The sequence below is a fragment of the Patagioenas fasciata genome, chromosome 8 (genome assembly GCF_037038585.1).
Source record: "Patagioenas fasciata isolate bPatFas1 chromosome 8, bPatFas1.hap1, whole genome shotgun sequence".
NCBI classification, from domain to species: domain Eukaryota; kingdom Metazoa; phylum Chordata; class Aves; order Columbiformes; family Columbidae; genus Patagioenas; species Patagioenas fasciata.
This window is the reverse complement of record NC_092527.1, coordinates 8911773-8931262: the sequence shown is the minus strand read 5'-3', so window position 1 is coordinate 8931262 and position 19490 is coordinate 8911773. Positions and strand designations below refer to the sequence as shown.

Below are 19490 nucleotides of genomic sequence, written 5' to 3'. Positions count from 1 at the left end.
CCGCGCGCGGGCAGAAGGGGGCTGGAGGCGCGAAGCGGCATGCGGCCCCTCCCGCCGCTGCCAGGGGGCGGGACCCGCGCGCGGAGTGGGCGGGAAGCTGCCGCGCGGGCCCGTCCGTCATCCCCACAGCCTCAGTGCCCTGAAGCCACCGCACTCTTCGGCACCGTGAAGGACGATCAATGCCCTAAAGCCACAGCCCTCCTCGGCACCGTGAAGTACCCTCAGTGCCCCAAAGCCACCGCCCTCCTCGGCACCGTGAGGTACTATCAGATGAGCCTTCCACTCCTCACTGGGTCAATCCCAGCCTGAGGGTCCAACTTCTTCTCTGATAAGAACTTGTTGCATTTGGTGCTGTTCACTTGGGTGACACCCAAGTTTCAGAGGCACAGATTTCCTTTCTTTGCCTTTTTTTTTTTTTTTAAACCACAAAACCACTAATTTAACAAACTTCTGGATCTGAGACCATCACTTCCAGCAAAGATTGAAAGACACAGGTATTAAATCTATTCTTGGTACATCAGTATGACCATGTGGTAGCTTAAATATGAAAATGATGTATTAACAGTTTGGCCTTGGATCTCTTTAACGTAGCCAGACATTGGGAAACACTGAGGCTCGGACCTGCAAAGAGAAGAGTTGGACATCCCACCAGAGGATCAAAGCTTGAATTTTGAAAGGTGAGAATATAATTAAATTAGCCAATTTATTTTCCTTTGGGATAATCCTGAAATACATGGAGTAAACTACATCAATGTCACTTTCCATTGCAGAACCTCTAAGCTTACTTGTAATAGTCACATGTTGATACTAACAAACGCACAGTTACATAACTGTGTGTGGTTTTCAAAGAGATTATGTAAATAGTTTTACTTTCTACACTTGATAACCTTGTGTTCTGTAATATCTTCATCTGTACATCTCCCATACACTAAGAAATATCTAAAAAGAATACAGTTATCAAAGTACAAAATATGCTTTAAATATGTTTTAAGTTACCTAAAATCCAAGCAATCTGGGAAATCTCTAGAGAGCCTGTGAAATCCAGAAGAATACCAAACCTTACTTCAGTACCACACATGGTAGTAAAAGTGTTCAGGCTACAGCTAATTCTTTTTGGAATCAGTGGTCAAGAAAAATGTTCTTAAAATTTTAAGATACATCTCCATTCTCCCTCAAGTCTGAACTGTATAAATTCAGGAATTTATTATCAAATTTTGTTATCACAACATAACAGAATGTGTTCCTTCCAGTCCTGTGACAGGGGAATTGCCTATCTGTACTTAAAAATAGTTCACATGCTGTGTAGGCCCTCATGTTTTTTTTAGGCCACAGATTTAATCAGGAAAATGTATGAGGGGTGTCTTCATCACCAACAGACTCAGCAATATATACCTGCTGCCACCCCAGGTGGCAAATTTATTCCTAAAGCTAAGTCTGAGATTAAATTTATCCTGAATCAGATCTAGCAAGCACACAGCCACAGCGTGAGCTGGTTCAACAAAGTGACACAAATACAACCCATTTGTTTCTTTTGGTGGCTTAACCTTTCATCGCATCAAGTGGAAGCAGCGCAGTATCTAGTCCATGTACCCTGGATAAGCCAAAATGTCAAACAGCACCCAGAGATGCAGTTAAACAGCAGCATAAAACAGTACAAATTAGCTGCAAGGTAGAAGAATAGGTCAGAACCTATTAATAGGAGTGGGAAGGAGAATGGGAATAGAATAAACCTCAGACCAGACTGAAGCATCCTGGGATCCACTCCAAGGATGCTCAGGGGACAGTCTCACATCACTGAAACAGACTCTAATTGCACAAAATAAAACACACTTAAGGACCAAACACAGGGAGCTTTTATACCTGTTTGAATTGAACAAATACAGTTGCTTTGAGTTGCAAACATGAAAGAAAATATAAAAGTGCCTGGCATGCTCCTTTTTCAGACAAGGAGGCAAGAAATTTGAAGAGTGTCAATAGAATTTGTCCACTTTGAGGTCTCATCTCATTTAAATAAGAAAAAAAGAAGTATCTGCAGAATATTATTAAATAGAGACATTGCAATTAATCCATGTTAAAAAAAGGTTCAAATACATGAAACTTTTCTGTGTAATGGACTGCAAACTGGTCACACATAAATGCCTTAGTCACAGCAGGCAAATTTTTCAATTGTAAGAATGTGAAGCATGAGGTTTATTTTAAAGATACAATGTTTAATCACTGGAAACAAACCCCCAGAGACTGAGATTTTCAAGACATGTCATGGATAAGCCTGTATGAGACTGTCTCACCTGAAGGAGCTCTGAAACGGCGAGGGTTACTTTCCTACTTTTATGTCAAACAGTACTGAAAACAGAGCGTTAACAGAGTTTCACAATATTATCCAAGGCTACATAACCAGTTCTTCACAAAATAATTTCTTCACCAGATAGAAGTAGCAGTTATGGGATTATTATTACTTGGAATTTTAGGAAATAAAGACAAAACCAGATATTCAGGCATATTCCATTTGCTGAAAGAGTAAACAGAAAAAAAAAATCATAAAGTATGTGATTAAGGCATAGAAATGAGTTTGACTGGAGCCTAATCTTGTGCTTTTATGAGCTAAAATTAAATGATGCTTGTTCAGTACTCTGAAAATATTGGAGGCAAACAAACAAAAAAAAAAAACCACAAACAAGGGAATAAACCACTCAGGAGTTCAAAATGAAAATAAATCCAGTTTTCATATGGCTGTTACTGGAGAAAGAAAGATTACGGACAATTAAGTCCCATGTTTCCATTGTCTTAGTCAGATACTATAAATAAATTCTATGTTCTAACTGAATAAGAAATACCAGAATAACATTTCCAGAAAGAGTTTGAAATATCTACTAAAAGAATATTTAAATTATTCATACACTTATATTTTGAAAAACTAATCCTGAAAATACAGCACAGCTTCATCCAGTAGGTCTATTATTCACATTCAACTCAATTATTTAGGGGACACTTTTTACTGTTCTTTTCCTCTCAAGAGTGAACATGCTGGGTTCTGCTTTATTCTGCGTAAGAACTGCTTAACTATTCATGACATGCTCAAAGCTACTTGAGTTCCTCAAATATATCATTTTTACTAAAATTCAGATGTAAAACTGAATTTGAACATCCTTAACAGTATTAACATGGCAAAGGATTGGCACTTATTTGCTCACACAGTAAAGCAATACAGGAAAGAAAAACGGCACATCTCTCATCACTCTTTTTTTTTTTTTTGAAAATACAGTGAATTTAGCTCTCCTACAAAAACTTTTAAATATTCACTGTGATATTGGTTAGTTTTCCCTTTAAGTCAAACTAAAAACAAACAAAAAAGTTATTTGTTGTCTCTTAATTAAGAATTACCATGTTATGCAGATTTACCTACAAGGGCAAACATACAGATAACTCCAGAAACATGCATTCTTTCTGACTGCAACACATACAAATCACACAAAGACATTAGTTCAAAATTTTTAATAAAATAAATTCAAATGCATGTCATTCTCTGTCCATAGCTACACTGTTAAATAGCAAAGAAATACATACTTTTAAGAAACTGGGAGGAAAAAAAAAAATTCAAGCCACAAAATTGGTATTTGAATATATAACTCAAAATCCAGTTTATCAAATTTGTGAAAGTTAAGCAAATCGGTCTTACCATCCACCACTTAACCATTACCAATTCTTAAAAGACATGGCTAAAATATTTACAATAAATAAATAACTTACATCACTTAAGTAAATGCTTTACAGTGTCCTGAATCAAGTGAGTAAAATCAAGAGTACCAACGCAAATCATGTATAAACAAGTCTGAAAGATAATCCCCTCCACAAAAGGAACTGGAGGAGGAAGAAAACATGTAATATATTGCATACCATACTTTAGAAACAGTACAGATACACATCCACAGACTCTAATACAATCTTCATTTGCTTTTCTTGCACAAGAAATGGAGTATGGTCCATATGCCCAAATAAGTAAATGCAGCAGCGTGCAGTCTTGTCACCACGTTTTACAGTAGGGACAAACCTGTTTACATGAGCTAGTACTGGGAAGTACATAAAATACTAAGCCTTCAATAAACTAGATCGAGAACATTCAGCTCCACAGAAAAGGTACAGAAATGCCATTTAAGATTGGGCCTACACCAACTGCCTTACTGAGATCTCTTCTAGCACTTCTTACTGTAAAAGTTTCTCCTGGTTTTACTTGTGTAGTTACAGCATGTTTTAGAATAGAATGCATGCCAAGAAACTGCTTTCCAAATTGCAATATTTCTAATAATGTTCAATATGTCTTGCCATTTTTAATTGAAATGGTTGAACAGACTTTCATATGTACCCATCTGAAGATATATGCATTGTTCTTGCATACAGAAAACTTGTACAAAACCAGAAAAAAATGCGCTTAAGTTGGGGTCTGCTGAGTTCAGCTTCTACAGAGCTGGCAAATACTTGAATATGCAGATCATTGCATTTTGTTCAAATCAGTTTATTCAATTTAATTTTTAAAGAACAGATGTCTAACTACTAGCTGAAAAAGCAATATAACCATGTGTGTAGCTCTTGGAATGGTGATAAAGCTCAACAACTAACAGCTTGAAACCCGTGTAAAACATGGGTGTAATTTTAAATCTGTGTAATTCTTAACATTAACCTAATGAAGCCTAGAAGATTGAGTGCAAAAAATGTTTATAGCTAACTAATGTTTATTTTGATCTGTCTCCTGGTTTGACCCCAGGAAATAAACTGCATTTTGGCAAATAAAAATGTCAGACAACAGCAGTTCCACAGTAACAGATAACTTTTTTTTGAAACTTCAAGTAATTTAATCACCAATGTAATTTGAGAACTGATAGTGTAGATTTACAGGAAAGTTTTCTAAAAAAAAAATTAGTTGAGGTGCAAGAATTGTTTCATAAGTTCATATGTGGTAAAAGCCACAGCCTGGGAAGGAATACAACGAATGTAATTTAGAGATAAACCACGGTATAATCCTCTTCGTATTCCGTGTTGTCGATATACGTATTTCAGTGTCTGCACCATTGTACTGGAAAAATAAGAACTCAAATCATTATTGGATACACATATTCAATAGTCAAATTTTTTTTTTACATGCAAGGCACTTGTTTTACACAGTTCTTACGAGATCTACGAAGAAAAACTCACAGAACTTCATATAGCAAAGCATTATAGTCTTTTGAGGACTCAGAAGACAGTCTGAGCTTCTGCAAGAAGTTTGGGCACAAGGTCTGGTAACTGGGAAGAGGACAGTGCAATCCCATCTAAAGAAGCTTCAGTCTGAAAACACCTGCCCTAAAAGACATATTTAAGACATTTTGCACCAGAATGACTATGTGTATTCTGTTGCATATCTGGCAGGAAGGAGCTGAGAAGCATCAATTCTTCTTACAAATGTAACACAGAGTAACAGAAACATAGTTTGCCCAATGTAGCAGACGCTTCTTGCATTAAAAATCAGTATTTAGGCTTGTATACCATTCTCTTTCTTTGAGCACTCGGATCCTACTACCCACCCTTCTAAAGGTCTGCATATGAAATTTCTGGTTTGCTCCAAATTCTACATCTTGCATGTATGTAGCTTCCTCCACCGTGACCAAGACAGAGTATCTTCTCTCAAATAAGAAAGGCTAGAATTCATGTTAAGTATATAATACTTGACCTTACTAAAAGCAGAATTTGCAGTATATATATACTTACATTGAAACTGAACAAATGGACTTCAAATGCAAAGCAATGTAAAAAATCTGTGAGGTACTCAATATTTCCAACCTATTAAATACACTGCTCTTTCAGAATCTCTTCCGTATGGACATTTTTCAAGATGAGAGCTGATTTAATGATAATTTTAAGGATATTATGGTACTTCCACTTCTACTGAAGGAACCCCAACTATATGTGGGGTGTGAGGCATTACTGTAAATGCAAGAAAGACCATATAAAACAGTATTATGCAAAATCATCTTATGGAACAGATTCTGCACCATTAAAACCCTTTGAAACACTTCCTTTCAGCAGAAGCACGCCATCTCTCTCTTAGGAATCCTGCGGATACTGAGGAATGACATCATGAGGTAAAATATATAGAAAAAAAGTTACATTAGTAACACAGTATTACCAAAAAAAGTGCCATGGTTATTTCAGGGTTTTTTTTTTTTAATCCCAGATTGACAATGGCAGCTTTTGTCTTTGTGAAAACTTATTCACTGAAAGAATGAAGAGATCAACAACAGTAGTTTGGGGGTTTTTTGTTGTTCTGTTTGGATTAGAACTAAGAATTTAACTTTGCTCAGACATGTAAGAACTCAGTTACTATGGATGAAAAGAAAATACTTACAGGCACTTTTCAGCGTCTGGAAGAACCGCTCCTAACTGCATTCGCCTTCGAGTTACATCAAGGGGATATCTACAGAGGAGATATTAGAACAGCAGTTCAACCAGATGTGTGATGACTACACGAATATTGTTTAAAAAAAGAATACAAAGTAGTCCATGTGCATCCTCCAAGCTCCCTTTTCAGCAAGTTCTCAACACAGCTGAAGTTCTCCAAAAAGGGAGACTTCCCCTATACAACTAAAACCAGCAAATCATATCTCTTAATACATTCCACTTGGCACGAGTAAGAAAGATACACGAAGATCAGATGAGAGTATAAAACAGGCTGTAAAATGCTGGAGGGAGAAGATATCTGAATCAAAAATAAAATTAAGAGTTTAAGGATTAATAGAAAATGACAATTGTAATGCAGTGATTTAGTGAAAAATTGATGCCATATAGGTCCACTGAATTATTTTATAGACAAAATAAAATATGACAAGGACAGCATGAGAATGGAGAAAGCAGGAAAAGTAATAAAATTAATGCCAAATTATCTAAGACTTGCCTATTATTATTATTATTATTATTATTAATTCTGTGGCTTTGCAGGTTACATTGTTTTGAAAATAAATTGGAATAAAATTCTGCAAATTATGTTCATGGTCAAAATTCCCCAGTTTACCAAACAAGATTCCAACTGATTTTAGCAGATGTCTGAATTTGTTTAACTGACTCAATGCATGTATCCTTAAAGACCCTGAAGATTAAATGGATATTTAGTAAATGAAGCAATAAGAAATAACTGAATTCCAGTGTCTGATTCAAAAACCTTACTAATAACTAGACTTATATAAAAATCATATTCTCAGATAGAAGTTTTCTTTAGAATGTACAGCTATATAGAAAACAAAAACAATACCCAAACTTACGATATCGTCTGAGCTATTGCTCCAGCTATGCCACCACACAGCAGATTTACATGTGTTTTCAAAACTAAGACATCAGGGTTATCTAATGAAGGCCGTCCAAGCAAGTTAGGCGCTTGAGCAAGTCCAATGCTCTTAAAGGTACCAAAGGTAAAAAATGAAAAACCTAAAAGGAAATTTAATTTTATGTATTTTCATTAAAAAGCAAACTATTTGTCCTGCATCATCATAAACAAAAAGCTGCAATTACAATATTAAACTATCACCCATTCTTTTAGAAGCTTTTCTTCAGCAGAAATAGACAAATATTTTTAACTTCTACAGTAACTTCTGTCCAAATGAATCAGTGTTTATAATTAACATTCAAAGAATGCTTTCAGTAAGCTAGACTGTGGGATTTAAATTACTGGCTTGCTGTTAAGAGTAAATCCTAAGATCTTTTTAACCAAAGAACATCTCATCTTCTAAATATGAGTGTAGTTTGGCAGGGCAGTTCTGCTGTTCCTCCATCCCACGCTACCCGCTGCTTTAGCTCATGCAAGTATTTACACAGAAGTCACCAGGAGATGGAGCCAATCCAGAGGCACTAAGTGTCCATCTCCAGAGCCCTCTGCTCTCTCAGGGATCTACCTGTTGGAGAGAAATATCCCACGTGCTTCCTTGTGGGAAAACTGGGAAGCAGAAGAGACTCCAAGTTTCAGAAAAGCTAGGTTTTGCCCGCTGAAGATGCTTTAATATACGTGGATCAACTCTAGATTAAGACTGAAGAGCTGCAAATCCTTTTAATGGCCTCCTCTCTCCATTCAGTAAAAACCGAACTCCTTGATTTTAACAGAAGCTAATTAACAAGGTGTGCAAATACATTATGTAAATTTATTAGCACACAACTGCTGAAGGACTGCCATGTTCTGTTTTGCACTTACCCGCATATGGCGCCATTCCTACAACAGTTGGCATCAGCCCTCTGTAGAACCCACTAAAACCGCCTTCCTTTGGAAGAAAAATACAAGTACATTTGTAGAAAGAAATACAACAAATATCTTAAGTTGTCCGCCTGTTCACACAGATTCACATGACAGCAATCTGACTAGCAGCATCTAGCACCAAGGAGCTTAACATCAAATTCCATTTCTTGTGCCTGAAGAACTGAGGGTGGAACTGCCTGGCTCCACAGGAGGTAAAGCAGCAAAAATGAAAGCAAAAAATATACATCCAACATCAGAATCTAGGAGACATTTCTGCATTACACATACCCCTCCTCCCCAAATTTTTTTTTTGTATCATTACTATTTGTTGAAAAGCAACATCTCTCTGCTGTTTTTGACCTCCCACTTACATGAGTCTTTGCTACATCTTAGCAGCCAAAGTAGAAGGAAGCATCCAGATAATTTTTTACATTAAAAACTGAACGTGTACGCAAAGAAGTCATGTTATCTTCCACCAAGCCACTATTTTCAATGCAGTGCAACATTCTTTAAAGAGCATTTTGCTTTGACAGGACTGAAGATGAAAAGAAAAAATACCTTTGTGTAAATCATCTTGAATGCATGGATAATTCCCATGTACTTGTGTTCCCCTTTTACTTGGAATGCCAGACGAACTCTAACCATATCAAGAGGGTAAGTACAAATCACTGCTGTAATACCTTTATTAAAAACAAAAACAAAACAAGCAAACAAAACTCACCTGCACCTTATCTTTTTCTAGGATTATTCTGAAAATAAGAATTTCCTTCTGTGGCAGTGAATAGCATACATAAATTATTTTGTTAAATAAACACATAAAGTCACTTATAATCAGCAAAGAGAGATGTTAACTTCAGCAACACACAAAGGATTTATGTTTATACTTGGTGTTCACTGAAGCTGCACAATCTAGACCTTGAGGTTTCAAAGATTTATGGGCCTAACTGTATTCACATGAGCAATCTTATTTAAATCTATGGCTCAGGAAATCAGGCATTACTGGATTGCAATCACGAAACCTAATCCTGCCACATCTTAAAAAAAAAATAAATCAAACCACCAAATGTAATGTTTGATTTCAAAAACGTTGTGTCAGATACATGTACCCATATCCAGTAATCACACCAAATTCTATCTGCTGCCTCTGAAAACACTAAATACACTATAATGACATTTAAAATAAAGTCAGGATTGTACTGATGAAGAGTACTTAACTGTGTTGCATTACTGCATTTTAATAGTTCATGTTACACCAATGCTCTGTTCTACAACTCTGACCAAAAAAGCCATTTCCAGACTCAAGATGCCAAAAAAATCAAGTTTTTGGATTCATCCAGTTCTGAACTACTTCAAAACTGATTAGATGCTGACCAACTTGTAACTTCAGAAAGAGGATACAGAGTACAGAGGATAACTCCTCTAACAGTTACCTCAATAACAAATTCTTTCCTACTGCTAGTATTTGAGGCAAAGAACTCAATTGCTGACAAACAATTTGGAGGGAATAGTTAAAACTGTCTACTAAAAACAGAGGTCATTTACTGGTGGTATACCACCTTCACTAAAAACTGGAAAAAGGAGAAAAAGAAAGCAAAAAGCTTCATAATTGATATTGTTTTCTAGCAGCTGCTCTCATTTAGCTAAACATCACCCTTACAAATTGTTCCTACACAAGTTAAGCACACTTTCTGTGCTGGCAGGAAATTGCCACCACTTCCTCTGAAGTTTTAATAGTCTCAGTGATGTCTCTTTTTGTAGGTCTATCTTTCCCCTCCTTTCCACAAGGTCAAGAGAAAACCACAACAGGGAAGGGAAGGAAAAAAAAACCACAGAAACAAACACCACAACAACAAAACCCAAACACAACTCCAGCAAACAAATTCTTCATAACTTTTATGTCTAGAGAAAAAAAAAAAAGGCAACTTTAGTAAGCTGAATGATCTAACAGAAGATACCAGGATTAAACGGGGAGGAAAAGAAAAGCACACTCTAAGTCAGCTATCCAAAAAGCTGACACTGGTCAACTCTCAATTGAGAGTAAAGCTTGTGGCCTTCTGGAGTATCCTACCAGTAATTTACTTTACAAGACAGAAACATCTCTTCCAGAGATTTTGGATGACTCCTCTGAACAAAAAGCAGACATCCACTGGTGATTCCTGATGTTTTCTCACCCATAGGGTTCAAAAGTTGGAAGCTACAAAACACCAAAGCAACTTCAGGACTGTTTCCACTGACCTACATTATTAAATGCAATCGCTCACACTACAGCCTTTTCCTAATTGATTGCCTGAGATGTCTAGAAATATTGTAAAATGGATGAACTCAAGCAGTTAAAAAAAACACAACAAACCTAAAAAAAAATATAGGAAAAAAAAGCTTTTCGAGAGCTTAAGAGTTCACAGGAAAGTCATCCCACTTCAGAAAACTGACAACTTTATCCCTCTTCTCTTTCCAGTCATGCACTGATACATATCCAGGAATATTCTCTGAACAAAGGCTAGCAAACAGGCCAACCAAGAGCTTAGTGAATGCACTGATGTACACAGTCCAAAAATAGTACTATTGAAAAAATATCAGATGGAACTGAAAGAAACCATATGCAGGAAGGATTTAAATAGGGTTTGTTTTTCTTGGGTTTTTTGTTTGTTTGCTATTCATATAAGAAAAACATACATACAAGGGATCAAGATTTCCTTTAGGGCACAGAAGAGACACTATCCTTTCTGTGAGGAACAGTGGCCAACTTTGGGACCCAAAGTCATAGTGGTGAAGTCTACAAAATTACTTATCTCTACTCCCTAAATATTATGAGTTATCAGAAGTCAGACCACAGCATCTTAAGGCTGATTCCTTTGTCTCGAGGAAGCAAAGTATATCTCAAATAATGAAATTTGAGCCAAAAATGTCTCCCATGATTGGCTAAACAGGACAGAATTGGAAGCATCTCTGAAATAATAATAATATTAGGGAAATGTAGCTTCTCATTCCTTTAAGGAACGACTTCCTCAAAAACAGCAGACTTTTCCATTGCAAATGTTCACTCAGAAGTCAAGCAGGTCAGGGAGAGACCATTCTTCACTCGCCATATTGTCCTCAAGCACCTCTGACCACTCTTGGGGACAAGACCGTGGGTTACACAAACCTTTACTGAAACTTGGTGTCAATGAAGCACAACAGGAATTAGACTGTCTTTGATTTGCCTCCCAGGCTTTGGGAGTTAACAATGAGATTAGATGTAAGGGATTTATCTCTGCCTCTCAATTTCCCAACTATTCCTCCACTCTTCGTAATTTTCTTTCCTTGAAAATAAAAAAAAAATCTGGACCAAGAAAAAAAAGTGAAAAACATTTACAAAGATCAAGTACTGCAAACATACCTGATACACAAGCTCTTTATTATTTCTGTACCATGGTCTTCGTACTTTATCAACAACTGTGTTGCAGAGGTATGCAGTTCAAAAAGTGATAAGCACAAATCAGTGTCTTGAACTGCAGAAGACATGCTCCTTAACTAGTATAAAGATTAATTTATCAAGGAGGCATCTTCTGAACAAATCAAAGCTTCCAGAACTATGCAGATAAATAGCTGATGACAAAGAATACTTATCAGACAGCTTAAAGAACTGCCTAATTTACAAGTCCTAATATTTCTAGACCTCCGATATATAACTGTTTCTTTCTGAATTGCTTATGAAGAAATAAACAGTGCAGATTCTTTTAATATGCTGACTCAAATAGGTAACTGTTAATTCCATACTATCTACAATTGAGACAGTATCCTCCTAGATCAGTACTATTTTCCAATTGCTTTTACTGAACGTAAAAAGGTAAAAACAGAACCATACTTTCTGTATTAGTTTAACAGAACTTGTGTTAATTCTAGATTTAAAAAAAGCAAAAAAAGTCTAGATGTTAAGTAACCAAGTGCAGGGAAGGAAATACATAATTCTGTGGTTTAATTTAGATTTTTCAATTTAAAAATGAAAAAAATTTGCAAAATCATCCTGTGATACAGGACTTATTTGATAATTCTGTTTCCTAAACCACACTAACCTCTATGATTTCTCTATCTTCTCCCCAGCTCTGTCTTTCCTTAAAAGAAGTTATACACCATTTATCTGTTAATGAGGTGTTAGAGCTGAAATTTGAATCACACAAGACTCAGGAAATTCAGAGTTAAAGTTTCCACAGTCACTTTAACTTGGCCTCCTTAAATACATGCATTTCAATAGGTTTTTCTTTTCTCTCACTTCACTACCCCCATCCTCACTGCCTTGCTTTTCCCTGTGGATATGGCTTTTGATCCTGTTTATCAGTTACAGAAGATACTCAAGTATTTCCCACCACTTTGAAGCTCTTTCAGGTCTGTTGACTGCTAGTGAAGTTGGAAACTGGCGTAAGCTAGACTGAAGAATCAGTAGCATACACAGAAGTGAAAGCAGATAGTTGTGCAGCTAGATGGTGTAGAAGGGACAAAAAGGAGAGGGAAACAAGGGTTATCCATTTTCAACTGGGTTACAAGAAACTGTGAAGACCCCTCTTCACCAACAGCAGGGTACACGCAGCACACCACATCCTTTAGTCATTTAAACTTGGAATAAACAGAATATCCCTATTGAGGCCAGCAAGAGACTACGCCACAAGAGTTAAAGCAAGAAATATTACCAATTGCTTTTAGAAGCCTTTTCTTATTTTGTTTGCAAGTCTAGAGAACCTCTGTATCAGCTTTCAAACTCTATGCTCTTCTTAGTGCCTCCTTTCTCTTCTGTATCTCCTTGGCATCCTCAATATAAACCCTCCTCTCTTATGGTATCTAATGAATATCCCAAAAAGCAGTTAATGCCACCTAGTAAACAAATAGTAAGACACTCGCAATACTATCACTATACCTGACAGCTACATTAATTTCACTGCACACCTAAGTTTACTCAGTTTTGGGGTTCTCAATACCACACTATTGAGTATATTGTACTGAAATGCACCATACAAAGCATTTAATCATGGTTTCCAGATAGTACTGTATATCCATTTCTGTTACTCTAACTACACAAAACAGATTTAACCAATAAGGTGCTTAAAATTATGCCAGATGCTATTAATTGCTCTGCGCAAAGAATTCCAGCATGTCCAACCCAGACAGAGTTAAGCTGATTATTCAGTGTTTTCACGGTGCCTCAGAAGTCAGGCTCCAGCTCTCTGACCAGGCTCCTGAAAAAGCTAATAACAAGCTTTTAGTGGGGGCAAGTGTTCTTTAGTACAGCTAAAGCCGGGAGAAAGAAAAAAAAAACACTATGTATTTTTTCCACTTCTTTCAGATAGAAAGCCAGCCAAATTCTGGAACATATCTTGCCAAATGGATTTTGCTAGTGTTTAGGATCTTTGAATTGTTTCATTTCATTCTGCTTTTCCTTTCATGAGGTCCTCCTAGTTTAACTGAAGGTAGTATTAACAAACACCAGTGTTTTTATTCCAAAAGAAGCAAAATATTAATTAATACTCATGTCACAACTATTTATGGACTGTCACTAGACAGTATTATGCCTGGTTTACAAAGTAAAAGCACATGAAGAACCACCTCAGTATTACTTACCTTCACCTGTTTTTTCTTAGCTACTTTTGGCTGAATGACTGGCAAGAGGAAAACAAATGTAGAATCATACTGGACACCAGCAGTTTACAAATGAAGTTTTCTACTGCTGTTGCACTAACTGATAAATTATGGTTTTTAACATTCACACATATGATCTAAAGTTTGATCTTCACGACAATCCTGCATTGGATGTTGAAAAGCATAGACATTTCTGGCAAATCCAAAAAGTCCACCTATTTAAGGAGCTGTAATTTCTCTGTTTCTGTGGGCTTAATCTCCACTTAGTAGCCATGACAGACAGGCTGATGAGCCAATTCTACTAAAACCTGAATCTTTGTACTTCATAACTTGATGACACTGGATTTTTCATTTTTTAAAATCCATAATAAACACTATTAAAAAAGTGCTTTACAACATAGCACAGAATTCGATGCTTGAAGAAATATATTTTAAAGAATACCCTCAGACAGTTTTCAATTAGGCAACTATCCATTACATTAACCTTTTACTAGTATTTTTGCTTATTACAAATTTGCAACAGTCTGACCTGAAAATACATCAAATCATCTTCTGAACAAATACTAACTTTTCAGCAAAAGGGATGCCTGAAAATCAAGAGCAAAACTATACCTGCCATGGATCCAGCCATTAATCGATGCACATGCCCTGAAATCCCAAGTTGCTTCTTTATTACCTGCAAAATACAGAACATTTACAATAGTCATATATCAGAAAATACAGGGAAATGCATCACACAGTTTATTAGAACATTAATGCAAACTCCCTAGCTGTTTCAAATAAATTTACAACACTACAAATTCAAATCAGAGCATTACTGTTAAAAGAATTTTCTGAATATTGCTGCTGTTACCAATTTGTTACTAAAAACATCAAAGTGGTAAAATTCTACTAACAAGACAGAACAAATAGTTGAAAGTATTTGTACTATTTACTTCAGAAACTAGGTTGTTTATTTAGTTATTTTTCATGTGTGTCACAGCAGGCAAACTGAATACTATCCTTGTTGCATGACAGAGAGCAAAGGACACTGAGCAAAGTTGAAAAGTGACACATTTGAGACAAGTAATTTTTTTTCCATACACAGTATGTGAAACATACTCCTGTAAAGATATTTTTGTGGCTTTCCTCAACTGCATTTAAAAAAAAAAAAAAAAGGAACACGCATTTGGGACCAAAAAGTTCATAAACTACATTACATCAGGATGGAAGTTAGAAATTAGTTTCCAGGTTTTTATCAAATAACTGAGACTATGATTACATGACAAAAAATAACATGAAGCTCACTACATTTACTTCTTTGTATCAGCCTTCTGAAATTTGCTCTTTAGGAAAGGGAATCACAATTTCAATCTCACCATCTTCCATAAAGATCCTGCGATTTACTTCATTGGGTACAAAATCTGATCTTTCAAACAGAATTCCTCATTGCAAACAGTAAAATGGTATTTTTCACCACATACACACGACATTTAAAAACACATTCACACTAACACCTGACCTCCAAAAGATGTTGCAGGGATTTATCATGTATTTATTATGAAAGAGTAAATGCACAACAGCAGAAAGGAATCCACAGATCTTGCAGGACCCTGAAACGAGCATTTTGTTTTCCAGGTCATTTTTATCTAGAACCCTACAGTTGTTTGTCAGGTCAAGTGTAACAGTCATATCCAAACTTCCAAATTTAAGTTATTCTATCCATCAAGAACTAAGAATCCCAACACAATAAAGATGTTCCATTTCACATTTGCTCCTACATCATTCACAAAGGGCTACCTAATAGCAATAAAAATAGCAACAGATTTTAGATTACCTGTTTCTTTCATTTAAAAAAAGGTATCATTCTCAAAAATACAAAGATACAAAAATCAGTTGGATTGTTTTTCCTTAAGCGACACTGCAAAGATTTTCACTGTTGCCCTGACATTCTTAATGGGTAGACTCGGATGAAAGTGAGCAACCTTAGAAAAGACATGCAGCTAATTATTATGATGCAAAAGTTTAAGTGTTAGTTTAGATCACTTAAAGAATGTGTATTCATTGTAGGCAGAAAAAAATAATAAAAGAAACTCAACTACCTTTTTATATCGGTCAAATGCCATAAACTGAATTGCGCCATATGGAAAGATTCTAATCATCATTGCCCCATTTCCTTTATACAGCCCAAGGTAACCTTCCTTTTTGGGGACAGCACACAATGTAGAAAACACTCCTGCCAGCAATACAAAAAGAGGTATTTAACAATTACACTGCAAGGTGGGAAAAAAAATCAAGCAAATATTACTGTAAATAAGAAAATATGCACAGAACATGTTGCTCACGTAACCAGGGAGAGTGGCAAATCCACTTTCAATGCCCAAACATTAGCAGGAGGAGAAGGTTTAAGGTTAAGTTTTATCAGCTTGCTCACCTCCCAGACTCAGCAAACCTCCTCCTGAATTCACGCATTAGGGCCTCACAACTCGCTTGGCCCACAAGCAGCCCCACTGCAGGGAATCCCATGCACCCACAACAGCTGACATCAGCAACAGAGGGAAGGAAACTGGTTGACTTGCAATTCAGTCAATTCGAAATAAATAAAAACTTAAAAAGCTAAAGCCATAGGAAAAGAAATCTAACATCGCTACGTGCTGACTTACAGATTAAATGACATCACTGAGGAAATGAAGTAAACAGTAGTTTGAGATGCTCATTACTTACAACTTAAACATCTCACACTTCTTGTTCCAGAGCTGTTGCAACAAGAAGCAACCCTGTTCTCTTTTAGTAAGTGGGAAATAATGCAAGATCACACAAAGTTTGGGCAAAACCTACAATTCTATTATAAACATATTAGTTATGCACAATTGCTACCAAATTAACTTTTAATTTTTTTTTTTTTGCAAAGGAATAAACTGTAACCATTAAACTGGTTTTACTCACATGCAACTACTTAATAAGGTAAGAGCTGAACATGCAAAAGGCTTACACATTTGTCTTACTTTCAAGCAGAAAAAACTAGTTGACAAACTTTCATTTGAAGTTTAAATGAAACAAGAATGAATTAGTTTCTGGTGTTCTAAGAATATTAAATCTATTTTTAAGACATCATGCCTCTGAAAACACTTACGTCATTAGAATTTTTCTCTACCCTGCAGTGATGAGTTACTGTTCTTATTTCTTAAAACACATGCTCTGAGATCCACACAGCACAAACTCCACAGAGCAAGGGCAGTAAAAACATTCAGTGAGGACTTTGATGAACTAATCCATTGGGTCTCTGCACTCACACCCATCCTGCCCACATAGGTTTCTTTTTTTGCCTACATGTAACACGGACATGCATTCAAGTCAGAATCGTATCTAATACGCTATATAGGGAAGAATGTAAAATTTTACTTGCCAATTATGGCACAGGACAAAGCAAACAAAAGAAGGATTTCAAATAGCAGTCAAACCAATTATTTCAGCCTTCAATTCTTAACTGCAGATTTGAGTGCATACTTATGTGACTATGTTACCAAAATGCCACATTACTTGTGTCTCCCTTTTGGGTGCAGTTAAGTGAATATATAGCCCTTGAGCTTTGCTTTGAGATTTTTTTTTTTCAGCCTTTAAGAAAAAGTTATCTTTAGTTTCTAAGCAAAAAAATTCTAAAGTTTCATTACATGTAAATTTAACCAAATCAATTTTGTTTTTTGTGACAACTGCAGCACACCTAAGTTTTTGAACATAAGTTATGACATATTTCAAGAACATGTGACAAAATGCCTCAAATACTATGCACAAGAGGGCACTGTTACAGCTGCACAGCGAAACACAGGGACAACCCTGAGTTTCCTCTCTCACCAGGATGGAACACATGTGCTGAATACACATCACCTGCACCTTACACCAAGCTCAAATCCACCCCTGGCTTCAATTAACATGGACCACACTGCTGCACTCCAGTCCTGCAGAATTTGGCCCTGTCTTGGGATCACCACCCCCTGGAAAGGCCACCAAGTTCTGGAAGGCACCAATTCCCACCGCCCTGGGAACGACGATCACCGGGCAGATCACAGCGGGTACCAGCGGTGACAGTTTTTACAGAAATGATCCCAGCTCTGAACCCATCATCACCAGCCTCCTGCTGGCTTCATCAAGAGGAAGATCAAGCCGAGCTCTTAGACATCTTATTGATGATTATTCTGACACCTCCATTTCCAACACATCAACCCAGACTGCTGTTTTGTTTATAAACACTAACAAAACATGGCACAGAGACTGACCAGACAGATAGAACCTTCTGTCTGATTAGCACCTTCCTTTATCAGCCACATCACTGAATAAATCAACATACCCCAACCACACACATTGCATTTTAAACCAAAAAATTATACAGGCAGTAGCCATCTTACCTAGATGTTTGTAATGATGGTTATGAGCCTGCAGCAATATCTTTACTCGATCCAGTGGTGCAGTAGTTGTTTTGGCACAACATCCTGCAACACCTTTCCAAGAGCAGAAAAAGAGAAGTGACAGGATGCAAAAGTTTTTTATGTCAGCAGATACACACAGGATTTTTCTAACGCATTTTTAAATGGAACAGAGAAGGAGAAACTCAGAACTGGAAGAAGCCCCAATGACAGGTAAACACCCTGAATTAGAAGTACGTTACAAAACACTTAAAGCCTTAATGAAACGTATAAGCTACTTTTCCTGATTATGCAAACCCAGGCTGCCGTCTTGGCTGCTATAGTCGCAGCAGAAGCTCTCAGATAAAGTTCCTCTAGAGTTTTGCATCTCGCTTCCTCCATCCCTTCCGCGGAGAAGAGCCCAAAGGAGCTGGCTACATGTCTGCCGTGTACCCTGTGCGACTTCAGGGCGAGATCCAACAGAGCGAAAACTAAATAAAACATCTTCCTACCCGCTGGCACAGCGGGCAGCTGGGACAACACCCTCTGGGAAGAACAAACAGGATTGTTCTCAAAGAGGTTCGTACCTTGGGGCTGTGTTTACTCGGCTGCCCCCCCTCCGCACCACCTCAATCTTCGCGGCAGTGCGGAGACACGGATACCCCAGAACCCCAACGAGGCTCCGGGCTCTGTGAACATGCAGTCGGCGACTACTCGGGGCTGTTGGCCGGTTCTGCCACACGTGCGGCTCACCCGTGTCCTGAATCACCGGCACTGGCTCATCGGGGGAATAAAGGCGAAGAAAAGGAAAAGAGCCTCCACTTCCCCGGGTGCCGACACCCCCGAACAGCCGCTTTGCCAGGGACAGACATGGAAGGGACCTCTGCCTGCCCGCCGCGCCCTCCCCGGGCCCCGGCAGCCCGCTCTCCCCCGGCAGGGCCCGCAGAGACCGGGCAGGGCCCGCCCGGGGCACCCACCTCCAGCGATGAAGGAGCGCAGCCAGTAGAAGTCGCGGCGCGCCGCGCCCGGGGGCAGCGTGGTGCCGGGCCCAGCCGCCGCCGGGGAAGCCATGGGGCAGGGCTGGGCTCCCTCGGGCGGCGAGCGGGCAGCGCACGGTCCCCGCCGCGGCGCAGGGGCGGAGCTCGGGGCGGCCCCCGCCGTCACTGCGGGCCCGCCGCGCCGAGCCATGGCCGGGCCCGCCGGGCCGCGCCGCGGCGCCTGCCGATCGCGTCACCCGCGGCCGGTACGAAGCAGCC

General features: G+C 38.1%; 1 protein-coding gene and 1 long non-coding RNA gene across 3 annotated transcripts; one reads left to right on the top strand and one right to left on the bottom strand.

Annotated features, from left to right (window-relative positions):
* The first annotated feature begins 58 nt into the window (after nt 1-58).
* On the top strand, nt 59-9402 carry LOC139828539 (uncharacterized). Of its 2 annotated transcripts, none has more exons than XR_011740238.1 (3): nt 59-494; nt 592-677; nt 8782-9402. It is a non-coding gene; the product is annotated as an uncharacterized lncRNA (long non-coding RNA). The 2 variants fall into 2 exon arrangements; XR_011740237.1 differs by lacking the exon at nt 8782-9402 and adding an exon at nt 5158-7153.
* On the bottom strand, nt 3478-19422 carry SLC25A16 (solute carrier family 25 member 16). The gene is given in 11 exon segments (XM_065843318.2): nt 3478-5068; nt 6377-6445; nt 7287-7449; nt 8207-8273; nt 8807-8928; nt 14468-14531; nt 15937-16070; nt 18238-18330; nt 19212-19308; nt 19310-19356; nt 19359-19422. Coding segments are annotated over 11 exon segments (1077 nt in total). The 3' UTR covers nt 3478-4911.
* Nucleotides 19423-19490: the final 68 nt, after the last annotated feature.